At 43.1% G+C, this 25,981-nt stretch overlaps 3 protein-coding genes and 1 pseudogene across 5 annotated transcripts in view; 2 read left to right on the top strand and 2 right to left on the bottom strand.

The window, feature by feature from the left end:
• Nucleotides 1-1,949, bottom strand: part of LAMB3 (laminin subunit beta 3) — a 53,629-nt gene extending 51,680 nt beyond the window's left edge. For both annotated transcript variants that reach the window (XM_033092681.1, XM_033092682.1), the window contains exon 1: nt 1,811-1,949. The gene's annotated coding sequence lies outside the window, so the exon portion shown is untranslated. The remainder of the gene's footprint in view (nt 1-1,810) is intronic.
• Nucleotides 1,786-2,461, top strand: G0S2 (G0/G1 switch 2). The gene is made up of 2 exons (XM_033092683.1): nt 1,786-1,923; nt 2,052-2,461. Exon 2 carries the CDS (start codon nt 2,082-2,084, stop codon nt 2,391-2,393), a length of 312 nt encoding a protein of 103 aa, XP_032948574.1. The 5' UTR covers nt 1,786-1,923; nt 2,052-2,081; the 3' UTR covers nt 2,394-2,461.
• Nucleotides 2,462-6,019: 3,558 nt separating this feature from the next.
• LOC117015154 (60S ribosomal protein L27-like) lies at nt 6,020-6,421 on the bottom strand (annotated as a pseudogene).
• Nucleotides 6,422-11,431: 5,010 nt separating this feature from the next.
• The window catches only part of HSD11B1 (hydroxysteroid 11-beta dehydrogenase 1), a 40,016-nt gene continuing 25,466 nt past the window's right edge, over nt 11,432-25,981 (top strand). The window contains exons 1-3 of one of the 2 annotated variants that reach the window (XM_033093493.1): nt 11,496-11,512; nt 17,370-17,536; nt 25,350-25,460. In XM_033093493.1, coding sequence (XP_032949384.1) covers nt 17,407-17,536; nt 25,350-25,460 — 241 coding nt within the window. In that variant the 5' untranslated portion in view covers nt 11,496-11,512; nt 17,370-17,406. Of the gene's footprint in view, nt 11,513-17,369; nt 17,537-25,349; nt 25,461-25,981 lie in introns of both variants that reach the window. The other variant, XM_033093494.1, reaches the window with a different exon arrangement.

Raw genomic sequence — 25,981 nt, 5'->3', positions numbered from 1 at the left:
ATTTCAGAATTTTGTGTTCACCAGGTAAAAGCCCTGATATTAAGGTACACATATGTTCTTCCAGAAGCCGTATATTGCAACACTCACAGGTCTTGGAAAAGCTCATAGGTCATTTCTGCCAATCATTAGAGACTTCTCCAAAATTATAAGGAAGATTCAAAGAAAATGTCAAGAGTGATATTAATCTCAGCTTGGTCCCTTGTTACAGAATTTTCCTGCTTGACAAGTTTAAAAGAATAACAAGCAAGGTACACAAGCCTCCAGGAACAATCCCTCTTTGGCCCCTTGTCACCTTGACTGCTTGTGTATAGACAAAAATGTAGAATGTTAAATAAGCTCTTTAGGTAACCTTTCCAGTGCACAGAGCAATCCTATTCACTAGCAGCGAAGGCAAAGAGAAGTTGTTATTGTTGCCTTTTTTAACTGAATTATCTGGAAAATTGCCTCAGACCCCCAAAGAAAAATTACTATTAAAACTTCCAGCGACTCAACTACTCAAATATTTGATCCCTGAAACAGCCCTTCCCAGTCCCTCCCAGCAGGGCTCAGCCTGACTGACTGTGACAGGCTGTTGCAAGATTGCCTCACTGACTTTTGCAATTTTCTGGCCAGTCTGATTTCTCCCTCTTCCCCCTGCCCTCTCCCTTTCCCTGCTTGAGGCCCTTTGGCCTACCTGTCTCTCCTTCTCCCCTACTTGATACTCTGGTATATGACAGCCAAAGCTAAATCAGAATCCCCACCCCACCCCAAGGCAATTATGTTTAATCCTAGTCACAATCCATCCTGCTAGCCCTCACTCTTCCAAGAGTACAATCTACTCTTTAACTTCTTATCCAAACCGTCTACTTTCACTCTTCCGCCCCTAAACTGTTTCTATAAGCTCAGCTGGCACAGTGGAGTTGCAGCCCCAGATCCAGGTAGGTGGCAAATAATTACTGAGTACAGCATGAAGTATTTACACTCTGGACCTGCAGACAAACTTTTCCCAACAGCCCTCCTTCCATCTTCATCACACCCAGCCCCCAACTTCACTTCTCAAGTGAATTGAATTTAATGGCAGTTCCCTGAAACACAGAAATGTATATACAAACACCTGCAGGCACAGAGATTGACATCACACACACACACACAAAACCTCTGTATAAAAGGGCACTCTCAATGAATCTATCAGGTGACCCTAACAATACAAGCACCTGTGAATAAAACCAGTCAGGCAAGAAAGAATAGTATAAGCACACACTGCCTTATGCAGAGCCTGGAGACCTGTTTGGTCTTTACCTGGATCCCTCCCCCTTGCCTTCTCCCCCCCTCTGATCCCCACACCTGTGGGAAGATGACAACCCTTCCAAATAAAAACGACTGATTTTTCAGTTAGGTAGAACCCCATTACGGGTTCTTCTCAGGCTGCCCCAGACGAGGGAAGCTGTACACCCACCCACACCGCTAAAAAGGGTCATGTCGCAAATGCACACGGATACCTCCCTGGGCTCCGGGTCCTCGCCCGGAGGTCCTCACCCGCAGGCGCGCACCTGCAGTAGGCCCTCCCGCAGCCAGGCCGCCCTCCCCGCCCCCAGGCGCGGTCTCCCCCTCCTGGCCCCCAGCTCACACAGCCCAGGCGTGCCCAGCTCGTGGCCGCCGTCCCCCAGGTCCGTGGCCCGCTCCTCCCCCTCCTCCTCCCCCCACCCCCTCCTCCTCTGTCTGGCTCGCGTTCCGCTGGCCCCAGTCCAGGAAGCCAGGAGGCGGGTCTTGGAGAAAAGATATAAGCGGCCCTGGGACGCTGACAAAGTGCCAGCTGCGGAGTCTTCTTCACCTGAAAGAGCCGCAACTGCCCAGAAGGAGAAGAACGCAGAGCTGGCCGGACCGACGGACGCGCTCTCCATCCCCCAGTTCGCGCTGCCTCGAGGAGCTCCCTGCGTCGCTCAGGTGAGCCCCCGCCGACAGGGTCTGGGAGCCCCCTTTCTGTGGTTCTCTACCAAGAGAGCTGAGGGAGGGGTGCTGGAACCATCCTTCAGTGGCTAACGGTCCCCTTTCCTGCGCCGCTCCTCCCGCAGGTCCCTCCGGCCCGAGAGCCCAGGTCTGGAATGGAAATGGTGCAGGAACTGATTCCTCTGGCCAAGGAGATGATGACCCAGAAGCCCAACCGGAAACTGGTGAAGCTGTACGTGCTGGGCAGCGTGCTGGCTTTCTTCGGCGTGGTACTCATCCTGGTGGAGACTGTGTGCAGCCCCTTCACGGCCTCCAGCCGCCTGCGGGAAGAGGAGGCAGCGGTGGCCGAGCTGCGGGCTGCCCGGGAGCGCCAGGCCCTCCGGACACAGACCCGGCTGGAGAAAGGCAAGCAGCATGAGGCCGCCCTCTGCAGCCGGGCTCTCTCCAAGCGGCAGCAAGGCTCCTAGGAACTGTGGGAGGCCAGCAAAGGGAGGGGGAGAGGAGAGAGAGAGAGAAGTAAAGAAAGAAAAAGAGAGAGACAGAGACCGACTCACATAGGAGAGAGCGAGAGTCCTGTGCTGTTTGGACTTATTTCGAAGAAGACACTGACTTCTAGAACTGAACGCACACAGTTCCACCGAAAGGAGTTCCACCCAAAGGGACCGAGGTTTTGCTGCTGTGCAGCACTGCGGAAGGATGTCCAACACTATGTGTCTTTGAGCTATCTGAGTGCATCTACCATTTTGCACTAGGGCAGAAGGAAGAGAAATGTTTTTTATATTATTATTATTATTATTACAATGACTACCATTTTTGCATTTGAAATATAAACGTTTTATACTATGTCTCAGTATCTGATTCCTGAAGGGCATGGTTCCCTGGGGTGGGTGGGCAGCAGGGAGCCTGGGCATGCTGGGGAAGGGGATCTTACCTGACCCCTGGAGAGAGCAGCTTCCTGAAGGTGCACTTGCTTCACTGCTAGGGACTCTGCTATTCATAGTACGTGCTCATAAGTACTTTGAGGACTTGGTTTTGCTTCATGTTAGTGGTGGGAAGAAAGAAACTTTTATAAGTCCCACCAGACTTAGCATTTTAATTAAGATCAGAAGATAAATAAACTTCTGAGCTAGAATTCATGAATGGCAGATACTGATCAACTCTAGGGCAGAAAATCCACTTACCATTTCACACCTGTGCAGCAGAGGCTCTGATGGCTGGTACCTCTTTCTTCCTAACTGTATTTTACCAAGAGAAAGGGGGGGAGGGGAGGGAGAACGCCAAGGAGCTGGTCGGAAAAGAGGGAAGGCAAGCTCCCAACACCTGATTGGATTCTGTTCTACCCAGCCTTCTTCTTCATGAAGTCAAATCACAGTAAGAGAAGCTCTAGGTTAAGAGAAAAGACTGGTTGTCACAGACCTGAGTCCCCTTCCTCCAGGGACAGCGTTTCTCTGCAGTAATAACTAATTCAGAGGCCCTACAGGGCTCAGCAAAGGAAATTTTAAACAATGGCTCTTAAAGAGGTAGCTAGGGGCATGGGCCTGATGCCACTCTCCTCTTGATTTTAATGTCTCCAACCCCAACCAGGTACAGATATTTCAGTCTTGTCATCAATGGCTACACATTTTTGCAAAACATACCAATGATTTCTGTCATTGCCTCTGATCAGACTCTCCCCACCACCCCCTTCTCCACACACACACCCCTCCATGTTATTTCTGCCAGCTCAAATCCTACCCAGTGTTCCTGGCCCTAATCAAATGTCATCTCTCCCTGAAATCTATCCTTATCATTCCAAGCTAAAGAACAATCAGAATGCGATGAGATTGAGCAGCCCAGTGGCTCAGGCGAACACCGAAGGCCGCAGGTTCGATTCCCACATGGGCCAGTGAGCTGCGCCCTCTACAACTAAGACTGTGAACAACAGCTCTCTCTGGAGCTGGGCTGCTGTGAACAGCCAGAGCTCCGTGTGAGCTGCTGTGCTGCCTGTGCTACTGTGAGTAGCTGACCGTGCTGGCCAGCAGCCATCGTGAGCGGCGGGACCACCCGACTTAAACCGCTGTGAGCGGCCGACCAGTGACCAACTGCCTCACCGGGTGGAGAGCAAGGCTCATAATACCAGCTTGGGCCAGGGAGCTGTGCCCTACAACTAAACTGAGAAACAATGGCTTAAAAACCAGGGGGTGGGGGCAACAACAAAAAAAGAATGCGGTGAGATTAACCAGGAGAAATAGACATACTTAATGGAAGAATATCAGTGGTACCACTGTTCTCCGTTTCCAAATGGGAAACTCAACCCTACATGAAGACATAGATAGCCTTGACTTATTTTAGGGATTCACCCTATCTTACTCTTCTAAGTTGGTCTTCCTAATGCCTCTCCTATTATGTTCATTTTTCCACCCATTTGCCCAGCTCTCAACAGCTTAAACCACCCTCTAGCACATTCGCCCCAAACCAATCCACTGCCAGACTATTCTTCCTTCAATACCTTTCATCCTGCTGCTCCTCCACTCAAGAAGCATCACAAACTAAACTCCCAGGCCTCAGTGGGTCCATGATCTGCTTCCATCCCAGCCCTTTCACCTGACTTCTCAGGCTGCCCAGTGCAAACCCTGGGATATTCCTTTTGGTCTTCTCTATCTTTGTTCACATTACTCTTCCCACCTGAATGTCCTCCCACCCACAATCTCCACATCTTCTGAAACCATGTACGTCAAATTCTCCAACTCAGGTATAGTTTCAAATATCCCACCCTTTGCCAAGCTCCATATTAAATCATGTACTCCAATTTTTGGTTTAGAAGTAATGCCTATATTTTTTTGGTTTGCCTATATATAAGAAAATATATTTTTTACATATTTGCCTGAATATATAAGTAATGCCTATACACTTTTAGTTTACAAGGTTATGCCTCATGCCTATACATATTCAAACTACCCAACCCAATCAAGTCAGCTGTTTAAATCTCTGTCCTCACTGATCTCCTCATTTCTCTGAATTCTTATAGACCATACAATCTGGGTCTCACACTGGATGACTAAGTAATGGAGCTTTTTTTCCAGTTGTTTTATGGATCTGGATCTGGTCATATCTCTCATAGTATAATCGTCTTGAAGTCAAGGATTATATCTTCCTCTTTCATGTTCACAGAAATTATCAAATCCTTGGCAAATAGTAGGTTCTTCATAAATGATTTCTCAATCTATTGAACCTAGAATAAGATTCTCAGTGGGAGGGAGGACAATTTTGTCACCCCAGGAGACATTTGAAAATGTCTGGAGACATTTCTGGTTGTCTGGTAGGGAAGGAAAGGCATTACTGCCAACAGCTAGTGGGTAGAATCCAGGGGTGCTGTTAAACATCTTATAATGCACAGGACAGCCGCCCACAACAAAGGATTCTCCAGTCCAAAATGTCAGTAGGACCAAGGTTGAGAAACCCTGGGTTAAAGGGAAGGAGAAAGGATTTGCTTAATAGTTTCAGGATCACGATTTTGAGGTGGTCTCACAAGACTATGCGTGGTTGTGATCAAACATGATAAGTCCTTTTCCCAACACTGCGACAAAAACGTCCTTGTCTCTATCCTGGTTGGCAATTTTATCAGCAACCGAGTAGGAGAAGTGACAGAAAGTATACTTATCAATTCTGTTGAGATTAGTAGAGAGCTGAGATTAGTAGTCAGGATTCAAAATGACTCAGCAGGTTGGAACCAGGCACTGAAGCTAACTGATTGAAAGAAACTAAATAGGGAAGAAGACACAGCACAGAATTTAGGTCCAAAAAATCAGTTGTTTGACTACAGAATTATGAAAGCAACAGATCGTATGAAAAAGACTTAGGTGTTTTCACTGATTATAAGCTCAAGATAAGCCAACAAGGGCTTGTGACAGGCCTGCGAAAACAAAATAACACCTTGTTGGTAGACGTAGAATGTCCAGTAAAAGGGAAGAGGAGGAGGTTTTGTTTTACTTTGCAATCTGGCAGGTGGGAAACAAAAGACGTTAAATCCAACTGCATGGATTGCTTGGGTTTGCATTATTCTTTTTTTTTCTTCTTTTCCTTTTTGAGTTTTAATGACTGAAGCAAAAAAGATCTAAAATCGCAGCTTCTGGAAGAAACATTTGTTCTTGCCGGTCTTGTACCTCTCTTCGAACTTGACCTTGGCCTCCTGTCGGGTCTTGCATTTCAGAGCAAGGTCTCTGAAGACATCTTTGTTAACAACAGTTTTGTCCAAGGGGATATCCACAGAGTACTTTGTGGGCATGAGGTGATTGCAGTTATAAACTTTCACAAAGGATTTGATCTTTGACCTCTTAGCAATTCTCTTCTTGCCCATGGCCGCTGATACTTTTCAGGGACAGCAGTCAATTCCATCCACCAGAGCATGGCTGTAAGGGCGGTTTGAGGTGCCATCATCAATGTTCTTCACGATGACCGCTTTGCGTTTGGAGTAGCATCTGACCAGGACCAGCACCACCTTCCCAGGTTTCATAAACTTGCCTTCTGGAACCTACAGCAGAAAGGTAAGAACCGCTCTTCTCTCTGGGTTTGCATTCTGACTCCCCTATTTGTGAGTTTTAAGACCTTGGACAAGTTACTTATAACCTGTCTGCCTCAAGTTACTTAAATTCTTTCCTCATCTATAAAATAGTACCTTCCTCATGAGGTAATTTTGCAAATTAAATGAAGTAAGGGCTTAGAGAGGACAGTTGACCTTTGAACAATGTTAGGGGCACTGCATCCTCTACAGTTGGCACTTCATCCCCATGTATAACTTTTGACTCCCCCAAAAACTTAACTACCCTCGATGTTCATGGGGGATTGGTTCCAGGAGTCTCCCCACTTGGCGGATACCAAAATCTGCGGATGTTCACGTCTTCTATATAAAATAGCATAGATCAATGCATACAGTATGCCCTCCAAATCCACAGACTTCCAACCACAGATCAAAAACAGTACAAGTTACTTCCTGAAAAAATTCTCACATCACTAGACCTGTGTAGTTCATGCCTGTGTTGTTCAAGGGTCAATTGTAGTAAGCTGCCAGCCAATGATAACTGTTGTTGTTGTTGTTGTTATTGTTGTTGTTATAATTTAAGACAAACCTGTTTAGAGTAGAGTGACTTGGGCAGATAAAAGTACAGAAACCCTGGCACATACAGAACAATAAAATGGGTCATAAGAGAAGATAAGATACAGCAGTGTCACATAACAATTGCCTTCAAATTTATGAGGGGCTGCCATATAGGTCCAATAAAGTACAATAAAATAGACTTATTTTAGGTGGTTTGAAAGTGCAGAACTAAGACTAGCCAGTAGGAATACAAAGAAGCAGATCTTAGGTCATTAAGAAATCAGAGTATTTCAACACATAATGAGTTACTTTGTGATATATAGTAAGCACCCCATTACTAAGAGCACCCTGGCATAGGTTGGATATCATCTGCCAGGGATGGTATAAAGTGGAGAGGAAATCTCTGAACTTGGAAGCATGTTAGTCTTATGACCTCTGTGGTCCCATCCAATTATAAGATGCTAAGATTCTATTTAGTACAACCACCAAATAGGGAATATATTTCCCACTCCTACTCCCGCCTATTTCTCTAGAACCCACCCTCTCTTCTCTATATTTCTAACGCCTTTGTTCTTTTTCTCAGCATGTTGACAAATATTTTCCTTCTTAATGGATGATTATTAAAAGTAATAAATTTAATTCCAGAAATAAACTATTTCCTGCCTAAGTTTATCTAACTAAAACTCTTGCCTCTTAGAAAATACCCTAACCTAGTGGTTGAACCTCATGGTTCTCAAACTTGGTCAGAATGAAACATTTCTTAGTCTACCTCGCTCTGTACAAAACACCACAAAAGTCTGATCCATGAATATGAATAAATATATTATTATGTGTTATATCAGTTACCAATTTGCACTGTGTTCTGGTGAAAACAAATAGTAGATACCAACTGTGGGAATATTAAAAAGTTAACAAATTCTTGGGAAAAGTTTGATTGTTCTATAATCATGGTACCCAGAACCGGTTATAAACCAATTGGCTCAATCAATGACAACTCGCCTCAGGTCACACATTTTTACATGCCAAACCAATCAGCGATAGCCCCTCACTTCTGAGGGTCAGCGAACCAGGATCTGACTCACCCCATAAATACATTTCAGAGTGCCAGCCAATCAACAAATAAATATGCTTCTATAGATGACATCAGCCTACTTATGTCTGGGAAAGTACACCAATTCCTGAACTTCATGCTTCCCCAAAACCAACAGGCGTATGTACTTGGCTCCTTGGGCCCAAACTCTGTCCTTCGATCTGTTGCCAGATAAATCAGGGTCAATAGCAGTCTGAATTCAATTAGTTTCACTGAGTTCTCATCACTTCCATGATGTATAACCTGGCAGGTCTTTGTATAAAACCATTAGACCTCAATCTTTGTATAAAGTAATTAGAAATTTTAGTGTACAGATGTACATTCTGGTAAATAATTATACCTAGACCTTTACATAAGGTTATTAGACCTTTGCATAATGAGACATAGGTCCGTATAAACTCATCAGACCTTTTTGTTGTAGAGGTGTGCCATTTGATGACTATTTTTGTCATTAAGCTGTGTAGTCCTCTGGTGCTCACTTTGCTTTTGCTTTTGTTTGTCTATATTATAAAGTCTTATTTTACGTGTTCTTTCTTTGTTCTGGAACGCCTTATTTCTGAGATATGAATAATGGAGTGTTGCGTATGGAATGGCCCAATAGGTCACCAGTCTAATCCAAGCTGGTCCTAAGGGATAACAGTTGAAAGTCCATTCAACTGGAAACCAATTCAGGAAAAGTAATTGGTTCAAATTCAGCTTTAGGTCCCCTACACGAGGGCACTCTCTGTCTTGTCAATGTGTGAAAAGTCACTTTTAGTCTGTATTCTGGGATCAAAGATTGTCAGGTCATTGAGTGCATGGCCCTTTTCTGACCTTTGCTTAGAAAGGGAAACCCAAGATACCATCTGCAGGCACACATTCTTCCTAAGTAGCCTCTTTTGTCTCTTTTGGGTTCTTGTATGTCAAAACCACAACTTCCTCTTAGAAGAACTCCTGCTTTCCATATAAAGCTGCACTGTAATCCTAACTCTTGCACTTACTTTGATAAAGAGCAAAAACTTTGAGTTAGAATAACAATACCATCATAGAGAACTTCTGACATGTCAAAATCAATAAATTAATTCATTTAAGAGGAACCCCAGAAATCTAGAGTCAATAGTTGGCTTCTTTAATTAGTATACTGAGGTTAAACAAACAACATTCTAACTCCAGCATGGTCTCTTTCAAAGACTCTGAGACCTTCTGAAACCCATCCTCATTTCATTTCTCTCTTTCCACTCATCTTTACCTGGCCTTCTATATAAGCCACCATTTTTTCAGTGTTTTCTCTGGGGGAAAAAAGACGTTACACTGCAAAATTGCTAAACCAGAAGGCAGCCCTAAAGAAGTTGGGTATACCAAACTAGTTTTTGTTTTGTTTTAGTTTAAATAAATTGAAATTTTTTTTAAAAAAGAAGTTAAATTTAAACCCTGGTCTAGAGCCATATTAAGAGTCATAATTAAGGATTTCCCTAACCCTCAGGAAGCGAGGTAGAAATCTGTTACACAATTCAAGATTTTATTAGGTACTTAATGTCCTGCACTACAGATCTGGACCAACTAGTTAAAGTGTTAGTGTTTCAGCTGGAGAAAAATATTTAAAAGCAGCAGGGTAAAAAAGAAAATTTTTTAAATAACTCATCTGTGTAAAATGAAGAAAAAGTTTCCTTAGATAGAAAGAAAAAAATAAAAAATACAGTACAAAAGACAATTCTAGAGGACTTTCTTTTAAAGATACATTGGACAAAGATTCAAAATTATAAACTAAATAAAAATGAAAACAGACTTCAGGAAACTTTCAAGGAGTATTCTAGCATAGACCCAATAGTTTTTCTTCTAATGGGCTCAAATATGAATTAGGAGATTTAATGAGAAAAAAATTAATTGAAATCCAAACCTAGCAGTTTAGAAAATATTCAATATGTGGGTAGACATTTTCAGAGAGCCTCAGAAAGTAAATAAGCTAGAAATCAATACAACTTATGGGTCTCTAGATTAAAACAAACAAACAAGAACAAAAACCTGGCTCCTGAAAGAAAAACAAGACTAAAAGGTCTTCTATCCTCTAAGAACTGAGAGCCCATAGATAAGGATACTTGTAGCTATTACAAGCAGAAGAATCATTGTAAGAACCAATGTCCCTTTATGGCTAACAAACAGAAAGATGACTATCCGAAATCTGTCCAATGATGCTGCTCCAAAGGAAACATTAGCACCCAACAATTCCAGTCCTTCCTAAATTTATGTCCCCAAATCTCAGAGAGACCAGTATGCGGCCATATCAATTATACTCTCCATCAGGGCAGAGCTATGTCTAGTTTGACTCATCACTCTAAGTAAACATTTGTTGAAAAGTGAATACAGGGGCAGCCGGATGGCTCAGTTGATGAGAACGAGAGCTCTGAACAATAGGGTTGACAGTTCAATTCCCGCATGGAATGGTGGGCTGCACCTCCCGCATCTAAAGATTGAAAACGACGACTGGACTTGGAGCTGAGCTGTGCCCTCCACAACTAGATTGAAGGACAACTTGGAGCTGATGGGCCCTGGAGAAACACACTGTTCCCCAATATTCCCCAATAATTTTTTTTTAAAAAGTGAATACATAAATGGATGAAGAAAGTGACCTCCATCATTAACTGGTGTGAATCAGGCTGGAGTTATTGTCCTCACACATGGAGACCCTACCCCACCTGGATCCCATCTCAGGCTCCTGTCTCCCCTCTACCACTCCACACTCCTGCTGATGTGATCACATAATGGTTTATAAGTCATACAGGTAATTCCCTAAAGAGCTTATAATTGAGAAACGTGTAGACACACAGGCCTCACAGGTACATTGGATCACTAGAGTCTCTTCTCATGCAGAATGAAAATCTGCCCAAACCCAGTTCTCGTTTCAGTACTTTCCTTTGAGGCAAAGCCAGGAATCTGAGAGCTAAGGGTGGGACAGGGGTTCTGCCTGGTGTGACTGTGGCATATTTAAAGCTAACAATAGTATTAAATCAGTCTCCAGAGCAACCAGCGCCACTTCCAATCATCCAGGTCCTGGACAGCCTCAGGAGGTTCTCTGTCCTTTGGGGAACACTGATGACTGCCACCCAGGATTGGGCCACTCTGGCTGCCTTTTGGGGCTCCTCTCCCGGTGCCTCCCGGCTGCAAGCTTGATCCTAGCGTAGGGCCTTCTTCCTTGGGGTGGGTTTCACCTCCTTGTATCAGGTGGCAGACCAGCTGCTTCCAGTCTCGAATCAGGTCTTCTGACTCCTCCCAGAAACCAACCAACTTCTGAGCAGGAAATCCCGCCCCTCCCCAAAGAGTGGGAAACCGCAGAGGAAGAGAGAAATGAAACAGAAGGGAAAGCAGAGGAGGAGGGAGAGGGAGACAAGAAGCAAAAGGAAAAAGGAGATCAATAAAAAGAAGTCAAATTTGGGTGAAATCTCAAGGTAAGACTTTTTAAAATCACATTATATGTAATAGCATCGCCATTTGTGTCAGATCCTAGTTCACAGTAGGTCCTCCAAAAACCGCTATTGAAATAATGCATCTACTGGAATAAATGAGAGAGCTGGGCTGAAGGGAGATTCAATGTCAAATGCTGGTCAAAAAAAGAAATGCCCAATGAGTTACAAAATATGTAGGAGGGAAGATATGATAAGACGCAGATGGAACCAAATGTCTGTTACTGGCAATGAGAGCATTCTGATCATTTTGGGACAGAAAGTTAAGTTGAACAAAAAGTTGCAAAAATAGTCTTAAAAATGTCTGCATGTTCTGTTGATAACATACAAAGATTGCAGTTTGTAAGCATTTTTAAAAATTGGCTTTAAACGGATGACAGAGCACAAACACCAGGCTGTATCTTGGGAATTGCTAAGAGTGCTGATATCTGCATTTTGCATCCAATCATCAGCTAGTTTAATATTATTAATATTGAAGTCTGGAGCTTTGAGAAAGGCTCATTTTATTTCAAGAAATCTTGTTCAATGGACCAAGGGAGGCCTAAAGTTGTCAATCAAAATTCTTCATGTGCTGTTCACCTTTAATCCCAGTCCAGCCTGGCTGCTCAGGATACTGACCCTCTGAGCTTTAAAAGGGCCTGTTCAGAGAGCCTTCAAAGGCACTTCTTTCAGGTCAGTTAGAGAAACCCTGACAGGAACAGGAAATGCCATTCCCCACCCCCACCATTTACCCAAACCCTCACTTGCCATCAATAGACAGTATCATCCAAAAGTTTGTGGTTTACTGATCCAGTCACTTGGAGGGATTAAAATAGCTAGAGTCATGCTTTGGAAAGCGTCTATAGACGATGGTGATGTTTTCACAACAGTTGGCTTTTAAGAGTCCTGCTTCCCCAACTTTTCCAACAGAGCTAAACAATCCAGAGGGACACGTTTGAAGTGTGTTGTTTATTTGGGGTTTTTTGTGGGGTTTTTTTGGTGCCAGTATTTCTCTTTGGGGTTTGTGTGAGTAAATCAAAGTCGGAAGCTGAAAGGAGGGTGGGAGAGGTACTGAGAGATGGAAGAATCTCACTCCGCTGGCTTGCCAAGATTTGAAAGGAATTGCTTTTCCCCTGTTAGCATGATATGAAAATAAAATCCAAAAATCCAAGCTTGCTCTTTATACTAATTTCAGTACAGCTAAAAGCTCCCTGCATCCAATTTCTGAGCTGGAACAAATATTAAAGTTAATCTAATTTAATTCCTCTTGTTTACCAGGTGAGGGAATTAAAGCCAAGACAGGGGAAGGACCCTGCCTGAGGTCACATATATGTCAGTAGTGGCGGGGAGAATGGAACTCAATTCTCTTGGTCCCACCCAGGAGCCTTTCAAGTAACAACCCAAACTTTACAGGAAGGTGCCCCAGACGCCCCAGGACTCATAAACACTGTATCTGGTGATTAAATAAAATATTCCATTGAAAGATGCTCAAGTAATCCTTGCCTGGCAGAGATGAAAAGGAGGAAAAGATTTGCCTAATAGTTAAGTTTTTCCAGAATCTTTTTTTTATAACTGTCAGGGGACTAGAGATTATAAAAGGAGGATTTAAGGTAGGTTTGTCATGAGAGAATTCGAATATTTTACATTCCTACCATTAATCCAGCATTTTATATCTCTTTATATAATCTCATAGCATCCCCATTTTACAAATACCATTGTTTGAATTGGCTCAAATTCAGAGGGAATAGCATAGTATTATTTCTGCATCTATCATTAGCAGGCTCAGGATTATGCTCTGGACTGACATGGATATTTACAGTTTAATGACCGTTAAAGTCTTACTCAGGCCACTCCCCAACATGGACCCTTGTTCCAGCCATTTCAACCTCCTTGAGGTTCTTCTGACATGTCATGCTATTTCTAGACCCCTTGCCTGAATATGTACAGTTCCCTCTACTTAGGATGCTTTTCCCCCAACTTCATCTCCGTAACTTGTACTTATCCTTCAAAACTTTACTCCTGGACCGCCTCCTCTCAGAAGTCTTCCCCCACTGCCACACTGGGCTGATTTGGATGGACTGTTCTGTACTCCTGTAGCATTTTATGCACACCCTAGTTATAGTATACTACTATGCTATTGTGACTTTTCATTTACTTGCCTACCTACCTTCCTTATACTTAATTACAATCTCCTTGAAGGAGGAAGACACCAAATATTGCTCAGCTCTTATATTCTGGCACCTAGCACAGTTTGGGTCATTTGTTAGTTCATGCTCAGTAAACATTTGGAATAAATGGATGAATAAAAAATGAAATATTTTCCTTCCTTTTCTTCCATTAAAATGATTTAATAAAAAGCTTTATTTCCACACTCTTGACTTCTGGGTAACTTGAGAAATAGAAGATGTCACTATTATAAGCTTTCTCTCGTTTCAATCCTGACAGTCTACTCGAAAGAGCTATCAAAGGGTTAAACATGGCATTTGAACAAACATACTAATTTCTATTTCCTTAAAAAATGCACTAATCACAGTAGAAGAATTTACATGCTATAAGCCACAAAGACAAAGAGAACTGGAATTGAGACAACAGCAGATGAGAGATGTCAATACCCTTTCGGAAGATGGAAAGCAAATGGACAAGTGATGAGTGACTTAGCAAACTGGACACTGCTGAAGCCCAAGTGTCCATGACAGGAAGCCAACAAGAAGCCACAGAGCCCAGGAGAGTCTCAGGGATCAGAGCATCAGGAATCTCAGAACATACAGGGAGAGATGAGGGCAAAAACAGGAGACATTCCAGATCCCCTCTCTTGCCCTCCAACTGAAGAAGGGAAGTTTATTATCTGGAGAAACTGGCCAAAGAGGTAGCAGACTTAGGGACATCAGGCACAGAGGAGGGTGTGGTTAGTCATGGAGCTAGAAACAGAAGGATTAGAGAATGACTCCATCCTGAAAGCTGAGATTCCCCAGCCCTTTACCTTGGCTAAGCTCCCAGAACACCAACAGCCTGGCTTATATCCCTCTCCATTCACCCTACTCCAGCCCACACTAGGCAGAAAAATTAAGGATTCCTGTGTAGAAAGTATCCAACCAAAGGAAAAAACAAACCTAAAGGCACTGGTATTTGGGGTCCCCCAAGGAAAGTGTCCAGTGTCTTCTGGATTGTCCTACAGTAGAGTCCAACAATTAACAAGCCCTGCCCTCACACACAAAGTTTCCAACAGCCAAGGAGTGGACCCCAAGGATCACCAATCATGGAATGAAAGCCTCTGACATTGAAGATGGAGACTCCAAAGTAAGTAATTGAGACAACAGAAGAAATCATTAATAACAACAGCCATGATGACATCGATGTTCCCCAGAGATAAGGGAAGACTCTGCATCCATGAATGAAGACCAGGAAACCAATGTGTTAAAACAGTAGTAAAGAATAAGAAAGAGCTTTTCAAAATAAGAATACAACGAGAAGTTTAAAAGTTAAAATGAAGCACTGGAAGATATAATTGACAAAATGTTCCAGAAAGCAGGACAAAAAGGGAAAGAATAAAAACATAGGACAAAAACAATAAGAAACTTACAGGGTTCATCCAGGAACTCTGATATCTTCTAATAAGAATACCAAAAAGAAAGCACAGAGAAAATGGAGGGGACTACATTAACCAAAAACATAATTTCTCCAAAATTTCCCATAATGAAAGATTTGCAGTTTTATATCGATAGGACCCAGTAGGTGCTCCACACAATAAAAGAAAGAAAGAAAGAAACCTCTCCCCAAAGTACATGATTGTAAATGTTAGAACCCCAGGAATAAAAGGATCTCAAAAGCTCTAGAAAGAAGCAAACCAGTTCACAAACCAAAGATCAGGAATCCATGCAGCAATTGGACTTCTCAGAATCAACACTAGATGCTGGAAACTAAAAGGCAATATGGCAATGTCTTCCAATTCCATGAGAAAATAATCTCCGATCTAGAAAACCTTACCTAGACAAACCAGGAATCAATAGACGGTATAATAAGGGCAAGCAGGCAGAGCTGCTACCCTGGGATTTATGTGGCCATGGTCTGATGGATTAATGCCCACGTAAAGATGTTAAATGTAAAATAGCAGTCCTGAACCCAAGGTCTCAAAAAATTTCCTTACCATTCATGAGAAGTCAACCAAGAAAGAGAGGAGTTGGAGTTCCGATGTGGATGGCAAAGGGACAGCCTCACTACCAGCCTATCAAGTCCTAATCCAGACTGCAACAGGAGGCCTGGGGGCTCCAAGAGGGGTAGCTCCAAGGAAAACAACAGATAGACTTCCCCAATTAATTTGACCAACTAATTTGAGTTTTCTAGCTCTTGTCAGAGGATTTGTAGAACATAGACAACTAAGTAATCCATGAAACAAAAATGTGATTGTAAACTCAGGGGTTCGGAGGGAGGGTAGGAATAGAAGAAAAGAAATGCAATCATAATACATGACATCGATGAGCTGTAAACAATTAGTCATAATAATATGAACACTGACTACTGATTTAATTAAAAATTGTGAAACAATAGTATTAGGAATCTAGGAGAAAGGAAATGAGTGTTGATCTGTATTGCAAAAAAAAAAAAAGCAAAATCCTAATACTTCTTATTAGGAAATCAATAAATAATTTCTTTTTTAAAAATAAATTTTATTGGGAACATTGGGGGACAGTGTGTTTCTCCAGGGCCCATCAGCTCCAAGTAGTTCTCCTTTAATCTAGTTGTGGAGGGCGCAGCTCATGTGGGAATTGAACCAACAACCTTGTTGAGAGCTCGCGCTCTAACCAAATGAGCCATCTGGCCGCCCCTCTGGCAGCTCAGGGGCAGCTTGTCCTCTTCAATCTAGTTGTGGAGGGCGCAGCTCACTGGCCCAGGTGAGAATCGAACCAGCAACCCTGCTGCTCAGAGCTCGCGCTCTAACTAACTAAGCCCTCCCTCCGGCCGCCCCAATAAATAATTTCTAAAAGCAAAATCAAGAAATAGCAATAAAAGCATATTGTTTAAAAATATGGGGTTGATTCACAGAGGAAAAAAATAAGATTTAAAAAAGGCAACACCTCTGAATGAGGCTAGAGTATGGAGAAGGGAGGAGCAAGGACTGTTACTCATGAAAAGCCTTTGGAACAGTGTGACTTTCTCAAACCTCGTCATGTATTATATTGATAAATGTTAAAATTACTTTTTTAAAAAAAAGAGAGATAATGGTTCAATCTTAACAGTGGTCTCCCATAGATTACATTCTACCAGTCGACACGTTGATGCCTGGAGCCATTCAATTAAATCTCAAACGAGCTATAGTTAAAGTATTTACCTAGTTACCCAGAACAGTTCTCCAGTCTGTGTGTTCACAGTTTACTTCAGAATCGCCTGGGGAGCTCTGTAAAAATCCAGATTCCTGGGTCCCTCCCTTGATGGTTCTGATTTAACAGGGCTTCGTGGGGCCTGGGAATCTGCCTCTAGTTCCCACCTCCCACCCCACCGCTCCCATGATTCAGTGGCACAGCAAGGTTTAGGAACCACTGGACTAGAGCATAAATTGTGCTGGTAAAGAGGGGTAGGGAGGGGATTATAGGTGATTTGTGTGGAGTGAACTGTTTCTGTGTGTATGTCAGTGTGTTGTGAATCTATCTTTCCCCCTTCCTCCCTCTTTCATCCTCTTTTATCTGAACTTAACCCATAAATCCCTCTGGACGGCTGAAAACATTGCCAGAAATGACGTCCCCATCCTGGCGATTTTTAATCCCAGCAGTCTGAACTTTCTCTCCCAACCTTGGGGCGCCCTCTGCTGGCAGAAGCCTGTTAAAACTCAGTATCCTAAAACTAGAAATTCTCCTTCCGTTCCTATTAGGTCATTTTCCTCGGCTGTTTCCAAGCCCTCAAACTTCATGACCCCTCCCAGCAGACAGAAAATGGAAAATTCAGCCAACCTGGGAATGACTTCTTTGCCTTATAGGTGTGAATACCGGTATATAAAGATCCGGAGGGAACGGGACGAGGCAGAAATGAGAATGAAAGGTACATACTGCTGTCAAGCCTGAGGAAAAGCAGACCTTAAGGAGTTCTATTCCCCATCTTCTTCTTCGTCCCCTTCCCCCAAGAGAGATGAATGGATGAGGTAGCCACATCCATCTACCTCCCAAAAATTAAAAAATGATACACGTTAGGCTAAAAAGCTCACTGAATTTGGAAGCAGAAGACATGGGTTCAATATCCACCCTCAGTTCACTTCCTCCATCCTCCTCTGGAGGCATGTGCCTCCTCATCAGACCCCATAAATCATGCCCCTCCGGATTCTGTCTGTGGACTCTGCTGGATTTTTCCCACCAGCTGAAAACATGCTCAGCCTGGTTCGGTGTCTGGCACAGAGAAAATGCTCAAACATATTTGAATGAAAACTTAACTCATGGCTATTGTAAAAATCAAAACCCTCCTGCAGATTTCCACACCTTTCAAGCTCCTCAGAAATATTCCCCCACGCCCACACTGAACATTATTTCCTCGTGTCCCCTCACCCTTCAAGCCATAGCATCCAGCGTTCGCTTCTTCAGAACTTTCTGGCATAGGTCTCTCCAGTAATTCTTGTCACTTCTCATCCTCCTTGGCCTCCCAGGTGCTCAAAGCTGTGACCTCTCCCATCTCCTTGAGACACACCCCCTCCACCCTCACTCCTGAGGTCCCCTGGTCTCTCAGGTCCTCCCGCTCTCTGCTTCTCGTTTGTTCTCCTTCCCCAGCTCTCCTCTTCTGCCTGGCCCATAAACGTTAGTGAGGTACTGTCCCTCGTACCCTCCACCCTCTCCCTACCAGCCTCATCTACTCCTAGGGCTTCCGCTTTCACTGATATGATTTAATTCCCCGAATCTGTATCTCTAGCCTAGACCATTCCCCTGAGCTCCAGATCCACACCAGACATCTTTATCTGATTGTATAAGAATCACTTTCCCATTAAACACTCAAAATATGCTTTCTGAGCACCTACTGTATGCTAAGCACCGTGCTAAGCCCTGGAGATACACTGACAAGATGGACCAGGCCTCTGCCCTCCCAGAGCTGTTGTGTAATGGGGAAAACAGACAAGTGAGCGACTATGAATACCAACTGATGGGAGCTATGGGAAGACAAACGCCCAGTGTTTGGGGGCAGCCAGACCAGGTGAGGTGACTTTGAAGGGTAGAACCTGAAGGATAAGAAGGAGTGGGGGCCGGGGTGGTGAGGTTCCTGGGAAAGGATTTCAAACCTGGTGAAGAACTTGTAAAGCTGAAACAGTGAGTTTGGACTTTAGCCTAAGAATAATAAAGATCCACTGAAGAAGAATTAGATGGAGTGGAGCCCACATGGCGCTTCCACAGTGTTGGCAACGGTCAGGTCTTAAGGTAAACGGTAAACCCATAAGAGTTCACCTTGTTATTATGCCTCATAAATTACTTATGGTTTCATATTTTTTTGTGCATATCAAATGCTTCACAACCTTTTTTTAAGTAAATGGACTGCAGAAGGTGACATAAGCAGAGAGAAGAGTGAGCAGGTTACTGAAGCAGAAAATAGCAGTAGCCTGAGGTACGATAGTTATAGTGAGGGTGAAGTTTGGGAGATGGTTCTAGAGAGACTTAGGAAGTACAATCGGCTGGACTTGTGGGGATATGGAGAGGGAGGAGTAAAGGACTGCCAAGATTCTGGATATTAATTGGATGGATGGTGAAGCCATTGATTGAAATAGAGATCACTAGGAGATGGTGAATAATAATAAGAATGCCACTGGCAAACAGTTTAGCAGTTTCTTAAAAAGTTAAATATAAATTTACCACACAACCCAGCAATGCACTCCTGGGTATATACCCAAGAGAAATGAAACAATGTCTAGACGAAGACTTCCACACCAATGTTTATAGCTGTGCTATCCATACTAGCCAAAAAGTGAGAAATTCCAAATGTCTGCGAATTGGCGAATGGGTACACAAAATGTGGTAGAGCCATACACTGGAATATGATTTGGCAATGAAAAGAAACAAAGCACTGATACATGCTACAATATAGATGAACCTCAAAGACATCATGCTAGACTCAAAGAAGTCAGACACAAAAGATCACATGTTATGTCATTCCGCTAATATGAAAGACAGAAAGTAGATTATTGGTTGCCTGGAGCTTGGAATGGGACCAGAGAGTAATTGTAAATTGGTAAGAGGGAGTGATAGAAATGTTCTAAAACGATTGTGGTTATGGTTTCCCAACTCTGGAAATTTATTAAAAACCATTGAATGATACACTTACCATGCGATACTTTTCTGGTATGTAACTAGACTGAAAAAAAAATATGTTAAAAATAGCGTGGCCAGTTTGGGCATGTTGAGTCTGAGGTGTTTAGGAGACATTCAAAAGGAGAGGATGAGTCAACAGGGCGTGATGCTACCTGAAGCTTAAGAGGCAAGTGCTGCCCAGGAGGTAGAGATTTTTAAGACTCAGCAATATAAAGGTAGTGAGTGGAGCCATAAGAGTGCGGGGAAATCACCCAGAGAAGACAGAGGGAGAGTGGAGTGTTGATGCAGGGAGTGAGGCTGGGTTGACGAGCCTGAGGTGTGCAGAGGACCCAGAATTGCCAGCATGAGGCAGGGAGAGAATGCCAAAGGTCAGTGAAGGGGCAGAATTCTGGGAGGGGATGAAGAGACCGCAGGGTGCAAAGGCTTCATGACTGAAAGTAGATGGCCAAAACGACAGATTCCAGCAGTACATATTCAAGGCCCTCAAGGATGTGGTAGCTGTTTACTTCTCCAAGTTTACTTCTCACCATGGAATCCCACCCTTTCAAACTCAGTGATCCTGCTCCATGGAATTGTTTGCAGTTTCCTAAACACACCATTCTCTTTGATACCTCCCTCTGTTTTCTCACATGGCTTCCTCTGCGTAGAATGTTCTAGAACCAACCCTCCCCTCTCCCCACACACTGCTGGAATTCAACTCAGTGCTTATCCTACCCTTTCTCATTTGCCTGGTGTATTCCTGCTCTTGTTCAATATGGATCAAGGTTAGCCTCGCCTCTGAAGCCTTTCCTACGTGCACATCTCCCATGTGGGATGAGCTATTTCCTTCTTCACGCCCCCGCCAGAGATTTCTACTGCAGCACTGGTAACACTTTATAGATTTCATTTATTTCCACATCTGTCTTCTCCTAGGGCTTGGAAAGCATTTTGTTTGTTTTTTTAATTCATAGTACCTGACCCACAGTAAGTACTAAAAAAATGTTAGTGGATGAAATCTCCACTCAGCCGCCTTCTAGCCTCTGGCACTCTTTTCCTCCTTTCCTACTTAGAGCCCTTGTGAGAGCTGTCTGTGGCCAGGCTGCTGGGCTCCACTGTGGGGAAGGTAGATGAGGTAGTCTTACCTTTGCTATCAGTAGCCATGGTCAAGGATGTTTTGTCCACACCTAACACAGTTTCCCAGTGTCCCCAAAGCTCTGTGCCACTTCTAGGATTGCTAGATAAAACATAAGACTCCCAGTTAAATCTGAATTTCAGGTAATGTTTTAGTGTAAGTATATCCCATGCAATAGTAGAGAATATATATATATCCTAAAAATGTATTCATTATTTACCTGCAATTCAAATTTAACTGGGTGCCCTGTATTTCTATCTGCTAAACTTGCTAAATCTGGTAGCTCTACTCCCCAAAGGGACGTGGCTTCCCTCTAATGCTGAAGTCACTGGCAGGCACCCCCAAGAAACCCACCCAGCTGAGGCTGCTGTGCCATCGTGATGTGCTTCCTGAAAGCTGGGCTGAACAACCAAGAAACAACACTGGGTGGCCAAAACTGTGTGCTGGCTTTGCTGGCGTCAGTCCTCTCAGACGCATGGGACTCTCCCTCTGTTCCCTTGGGCCATCCATGTTTCACCTAAGTTTGCAGGCAGTAACTTCTTCAGTTCCTGTGTGTGGGCCCTATCTCTCCTCCATGCTCGGATGCAAATCCATGGGAGCAAGGCCAGACAAAGAACCTGAAAAACCGCAACTACAACATGTTCAGAGTTGCCTGCACCACACCCCCCCGAGGGGCAGGGGCAGGCCACACTCTGGGCCTCACTAGGGTACTCGTTCTTTCCCAAGAGGCTCTTGGCTCTCCCAGGCAACGACTCCAGAGGGTCGGCCCCACCAGGGCCCCTGCCACAGACTACATACTGGATGATGGGCGGGGGGACAGGGCAGCACCTACAGGGTGGGGAATCCCATCTCTGGTTCATTTTTCCACATCTAGGTTCCATTAGTTGGAAACTATGAATAAGTCTGTCCCTTAGGAGTAGGGTCATGCAGAAGGGTTAACAAATGAGAACTTCTTCCCCAGGGGAGTGAGAAGAAAAGGAGGAGGGCAGGGAGGCGGGAGTCCATGCTAGTAGATAAAACAAGAGTTGCTTCCATACCTGGAACAGATGCTGACGGCCATGGCACAGATTTATAAATTCAAAAAAAATCAGACCTGAGGAACTGGATTGGGGTGGGCAGGGCGACGGGAAGGGGAGGATTTTATGCATTCTGATAGTATGCTGAGGTTCTTTCCTGTCTGAACATGTTGTTGTTATTTTCCCAGGGAAGGCAGAACCTCCCAACAGAGACGGTTCATTCACCTTTTACTCTGATGTCTGCCCACTAGTCCCCTGGCAGAATTCATTTTCAAAAATAAGAGGACACTTTCTTAGCAAAGCTACTAAACAGTTTGCAAAGTGCTACAGCGGCTGCTGCCTCCGAAATGACAGGTGGTCCTCTCAGGATCCACATTTTATGCCAAATATATGCAAATTCCCCTCTGGCTGCTCCTCCTCACATGTGCCGTCACCGGTTTGTCCTCCCAGGTCTGGCCCATCCCTCAGAGGCTCTTTGCCATTCAACCCCTGTGCTCTTCTCACCGTGTTGCTTTTTCTCGACCCCATTTAATCGGCTGAGGATCAATGCCTGGCTGGCCTCTGACATGCACCCCAGCTGAGGGGAACCTAGTCTATGTGGGTTTTGAAAACTGCCAGGTTGTAGTCATGGCACTTTACTGAAAGCCTGCTCTTAAATGTAGATGGTCAATGCATTACAAAGGAGGGGGGGCATGCAGAAGAGGGCTGGGTGGGTATATGGTAGCTCTACTCAATTTTTTGAGGAACTTCCATACTGTTTTCCATAGTGGCTGCACTAATTTACATGTGTACCAACAGTTCACGAGGTTCCCTTTTTTACACATACTCACCAACAGTTATTTCTTTTTAATAATGGCCATTCTAACAGGTGGTTACTAGAGGGGAAAGGGGGTGGGGGCAGAAAAAAAGTGGGGAATGGAGGTCAAATATTTGGTAATGGAATGAAATTAGACTTCAAGTGGTAAGCAGTAGAGTATACAGATGTCAAATTAATATGTTGTACACCTGAAAATTATGTTATTAACCAATGTCACCCCAATAAATTTAATTTCAGAAAAAGGAGCGGCAGCACGAAGGAGTGAACAGCTAGCTTCGTTGCTGTGGCAGTGAAAAGAACTTAATTGGGGAAAGTTTGGCTCAAAACAAATGCTAGGTGAAACAGTCTTATTTCCTCTTTTTAAAAAAAACATATAAAACAAAGCATAATATACGTATGCTTATATATTCTTGAGTTTTAAAAAATCTATCTTCATTTCTAATGCCATCAGCATCCATAACTAAAACCCAACTTTGCAAACTTCTTTGAGATCCTCAATAACTTTTAAGATTGTAAAGGCATCCTGAGACCAAAAATTTTGAGAACTGCTAAGACAATATATCATCTACCATTACAGTGTCCTCATTTCTCGTTAATGCATTTTATTGACTAAAAATTATTTCATCTAATTCCATGAAAATTACTTTATTGGGTGCTTTCTCTATATCCTTATATTCTGAGCATGATTGCTATTAGGTCATCTAATTATTAATCTGTGTGTGTGTGTGTGTGTGTGTGTGTCTAATGTGTCCATGTTTCAATGTCTTTTGAGGCAGCACAATGTTGGATTTTATGTTAATTCAGCCAATAATCAACAATACTTGATGCACTGGTTTTACATTCTATCACTTGTTATTTATCTTACTCATTTTTATGTTTGCTTTCTGTAAATTATGTTTTCTGTAGTGCACTTTAAAATTCTTTCTTTTTTGTCAGACAATAAACTTCCCTAGTCAGTTCATCTTTCTATCATTTCAGCATCATCGTATTTTAAAGCAATTTTCATTGTTTCCTATAATTCTGCTATTAATAGTATAGTATTAAGAAAATAAACTTAAATTTCCTTCTCTCTAGAGATGAAAATGGAGTCTGGTCTGTAACATATCTTGGTACCATAAAGTTCTTTACAAAATTATGCATATATTATCTTGCAGTTCTGACAATTTGTAAAACACGTCTAATTTTCCACTTGAATTTTCTTTATATATGTTTTTCCTATTTTGTCCTCCACAATTCTCAAGTTCTATCTAGCTCTCAACTCTTCCCAAATCTCCACTGTTTTCTTGAAGTGAACTCCACAGCTGTGGGCCTTTGTTGACAAATTATTTCATCTCCTTTGAGTCTTAAATTATTTTCCCTTACTCTGAAGTGAAAACTCAGTGAATGTTTCCGGATACTGTACTTGGGGTCATAACTCGATTTGTCTTAATCTTGTGTGAATCCCCCAGCCTGTGCCCTCAACCCACATTCCTCCTCCAAAGCTCTGGTACCCATTCTTATCATCACGTTTAAATGGTTTTCTCGGTTCTATTGGTCATTTGCAGCATTCTACATCTGCTCTGTGATGGGGTAATTTTTTATAGTTTGGTTTGTTGGTTTTAAGTTGAAAAACTTAACAATATCTTAAATTCTTTCTCTGAGGATTGTTCCTTACGAATTCTTGCTACAGACATACCAAGGTAGTTATTTTCATATTTCTGTGATAAATTCTAAATTACTAGGGTTTTCTCTTCTATGATCCTTTGATCGTTACCAAATCAATTTTCAGCTGGACATGGGCTTTTCAAGTCAGTTTTGTTTCAACGATGCTAGTTCTTTTTACTTCTGCAGCAGGGCTCCTCTTCCTAGCATCTTCTCCATGTTTCTTGTTCCTCTGTAGCATTTACGAGACCCAGTTTAATAGCTTCATGCTTTTTTTTTCTCTTGGCATTCGTCATTTCTTCTTTATTTGCTGTTAAAGTAATAAGTGTATGTTCCTCTGCACTTGCCTGAGAATCTTGAACTGGTCTTGAGTTTCCCACCATCTGGGTCGGGCTGGTTTGCAATCCCCTTTGATGTTATAATTCATGTTCCTTGAACTTGAGTTTGGGGCTTATCGGGCTTGTTTGCTTGTTTACTTTCCAAGATGTGCACATTTTTTCGTAGGCTCCTTTTTCTGTTTTGTGCTATTATTTTTAATTGTTTCTGACTCGGAGATGGGCTGAGAGTGAGAATTAGCCTGACTTTGGCTCTTTTTGCTATTACTCACTTTTTCCCAGAAGCCCCACACATACTTTCTGTATTTTACAGAAAGGCCCTTGATTCCTGGCTTAAAGGGTGTTAAGAGGAAGATGGGCTCAGGGTCGGGATGCTCAGGAATCCAGTCCTGTACAGTCATGAACTTGGCCATCTAGAAGTCTCTTCTTGCTCAATGAAATGGAGTAAACATTGTCCATTATGAAATCCACTATGCAGGCTGCCAGGACAAATGGGATCCCACCCAAAGCCAATCGTTGCTCGTACAGGGAAATTGGCTAGCTCTGCCTGAGACTACTCCAGCCTCCCCCGTCCCTGATGTCACAACTCAGAGGCTGCTGCCTGCCTAGGAGGTTGTAGAAAGTTCTGTAGGTCCTCTCTGTGTGTCCTACAGGGCTCCTCAGGCCAGGTCCCTGTCTGATGGCTTTTATGAAAAACTCTCTGCTCCCCATTCTGGGGATCTTCTTGGCCTACTACTATTCTACATATGAGGAATTCAGACCAGGTAAGTACCAATGTGTCTAATTTTGGAGGAATAGATTTTTTAAAAAGGAAAGAAACAGGGTAGCTGGAGTATTTCTGATGATCATGATGACTTCCTGATACCCAAAGCTGCTGAATAACAGGGGACCCTGAAGTGGGACTGTATTCCTGTGTACTCCAGCCACAGGCTATGGGGAATAGGGGTGTGGAGAAGGGTAATCGTATAGCCAAAAGGTTGCCAAATAGTCCATGCTGTGTTTGGCATCCTTATTAGAAAGCAATTTTGGATCCCCTACAAAAATGAGGGTAATTCTAAAATTCACAGGCTCTGTGGAGAGCCTGATAAGGGGAGGTCAGAAAGCAATCTGGAGTTGCTGACTAACTAGAAATGAGGAGAAATCCCTGGAATGTCTACGAGCACATGTGTTTTGATGACTTTTTTGAATTTTATTTCTATTGAGCATAACTGGATGATTCCATAAGTGTCTAGAACTCTGTCCATGGAGTTTTTTTAGGAAGGGCAGTAGGGAGACTTGGTTTTGA

Source organism: Rhinolophus ferrumequinum, chromosome 22 (genome assembly GCF_004115265.2).
Source record: "Rhinolophus ferrumequinum isolate MPI-CBG mRhiFer1 chromosome 22, mRhiFer1_v1.p, whole genome shotgun sequence".
Lineage (NCBI taxonomy): Eukaryota > Metazoa > Chordata > Mammalia > Chiroptera > Rhinolophidae > Rhinolophus > Rhinolophus ferrumequinum.
Note: the sequence above shows the minus strand (reverse complement) of the source record. Positions and strands in the feature narration are given on the sequence as shown.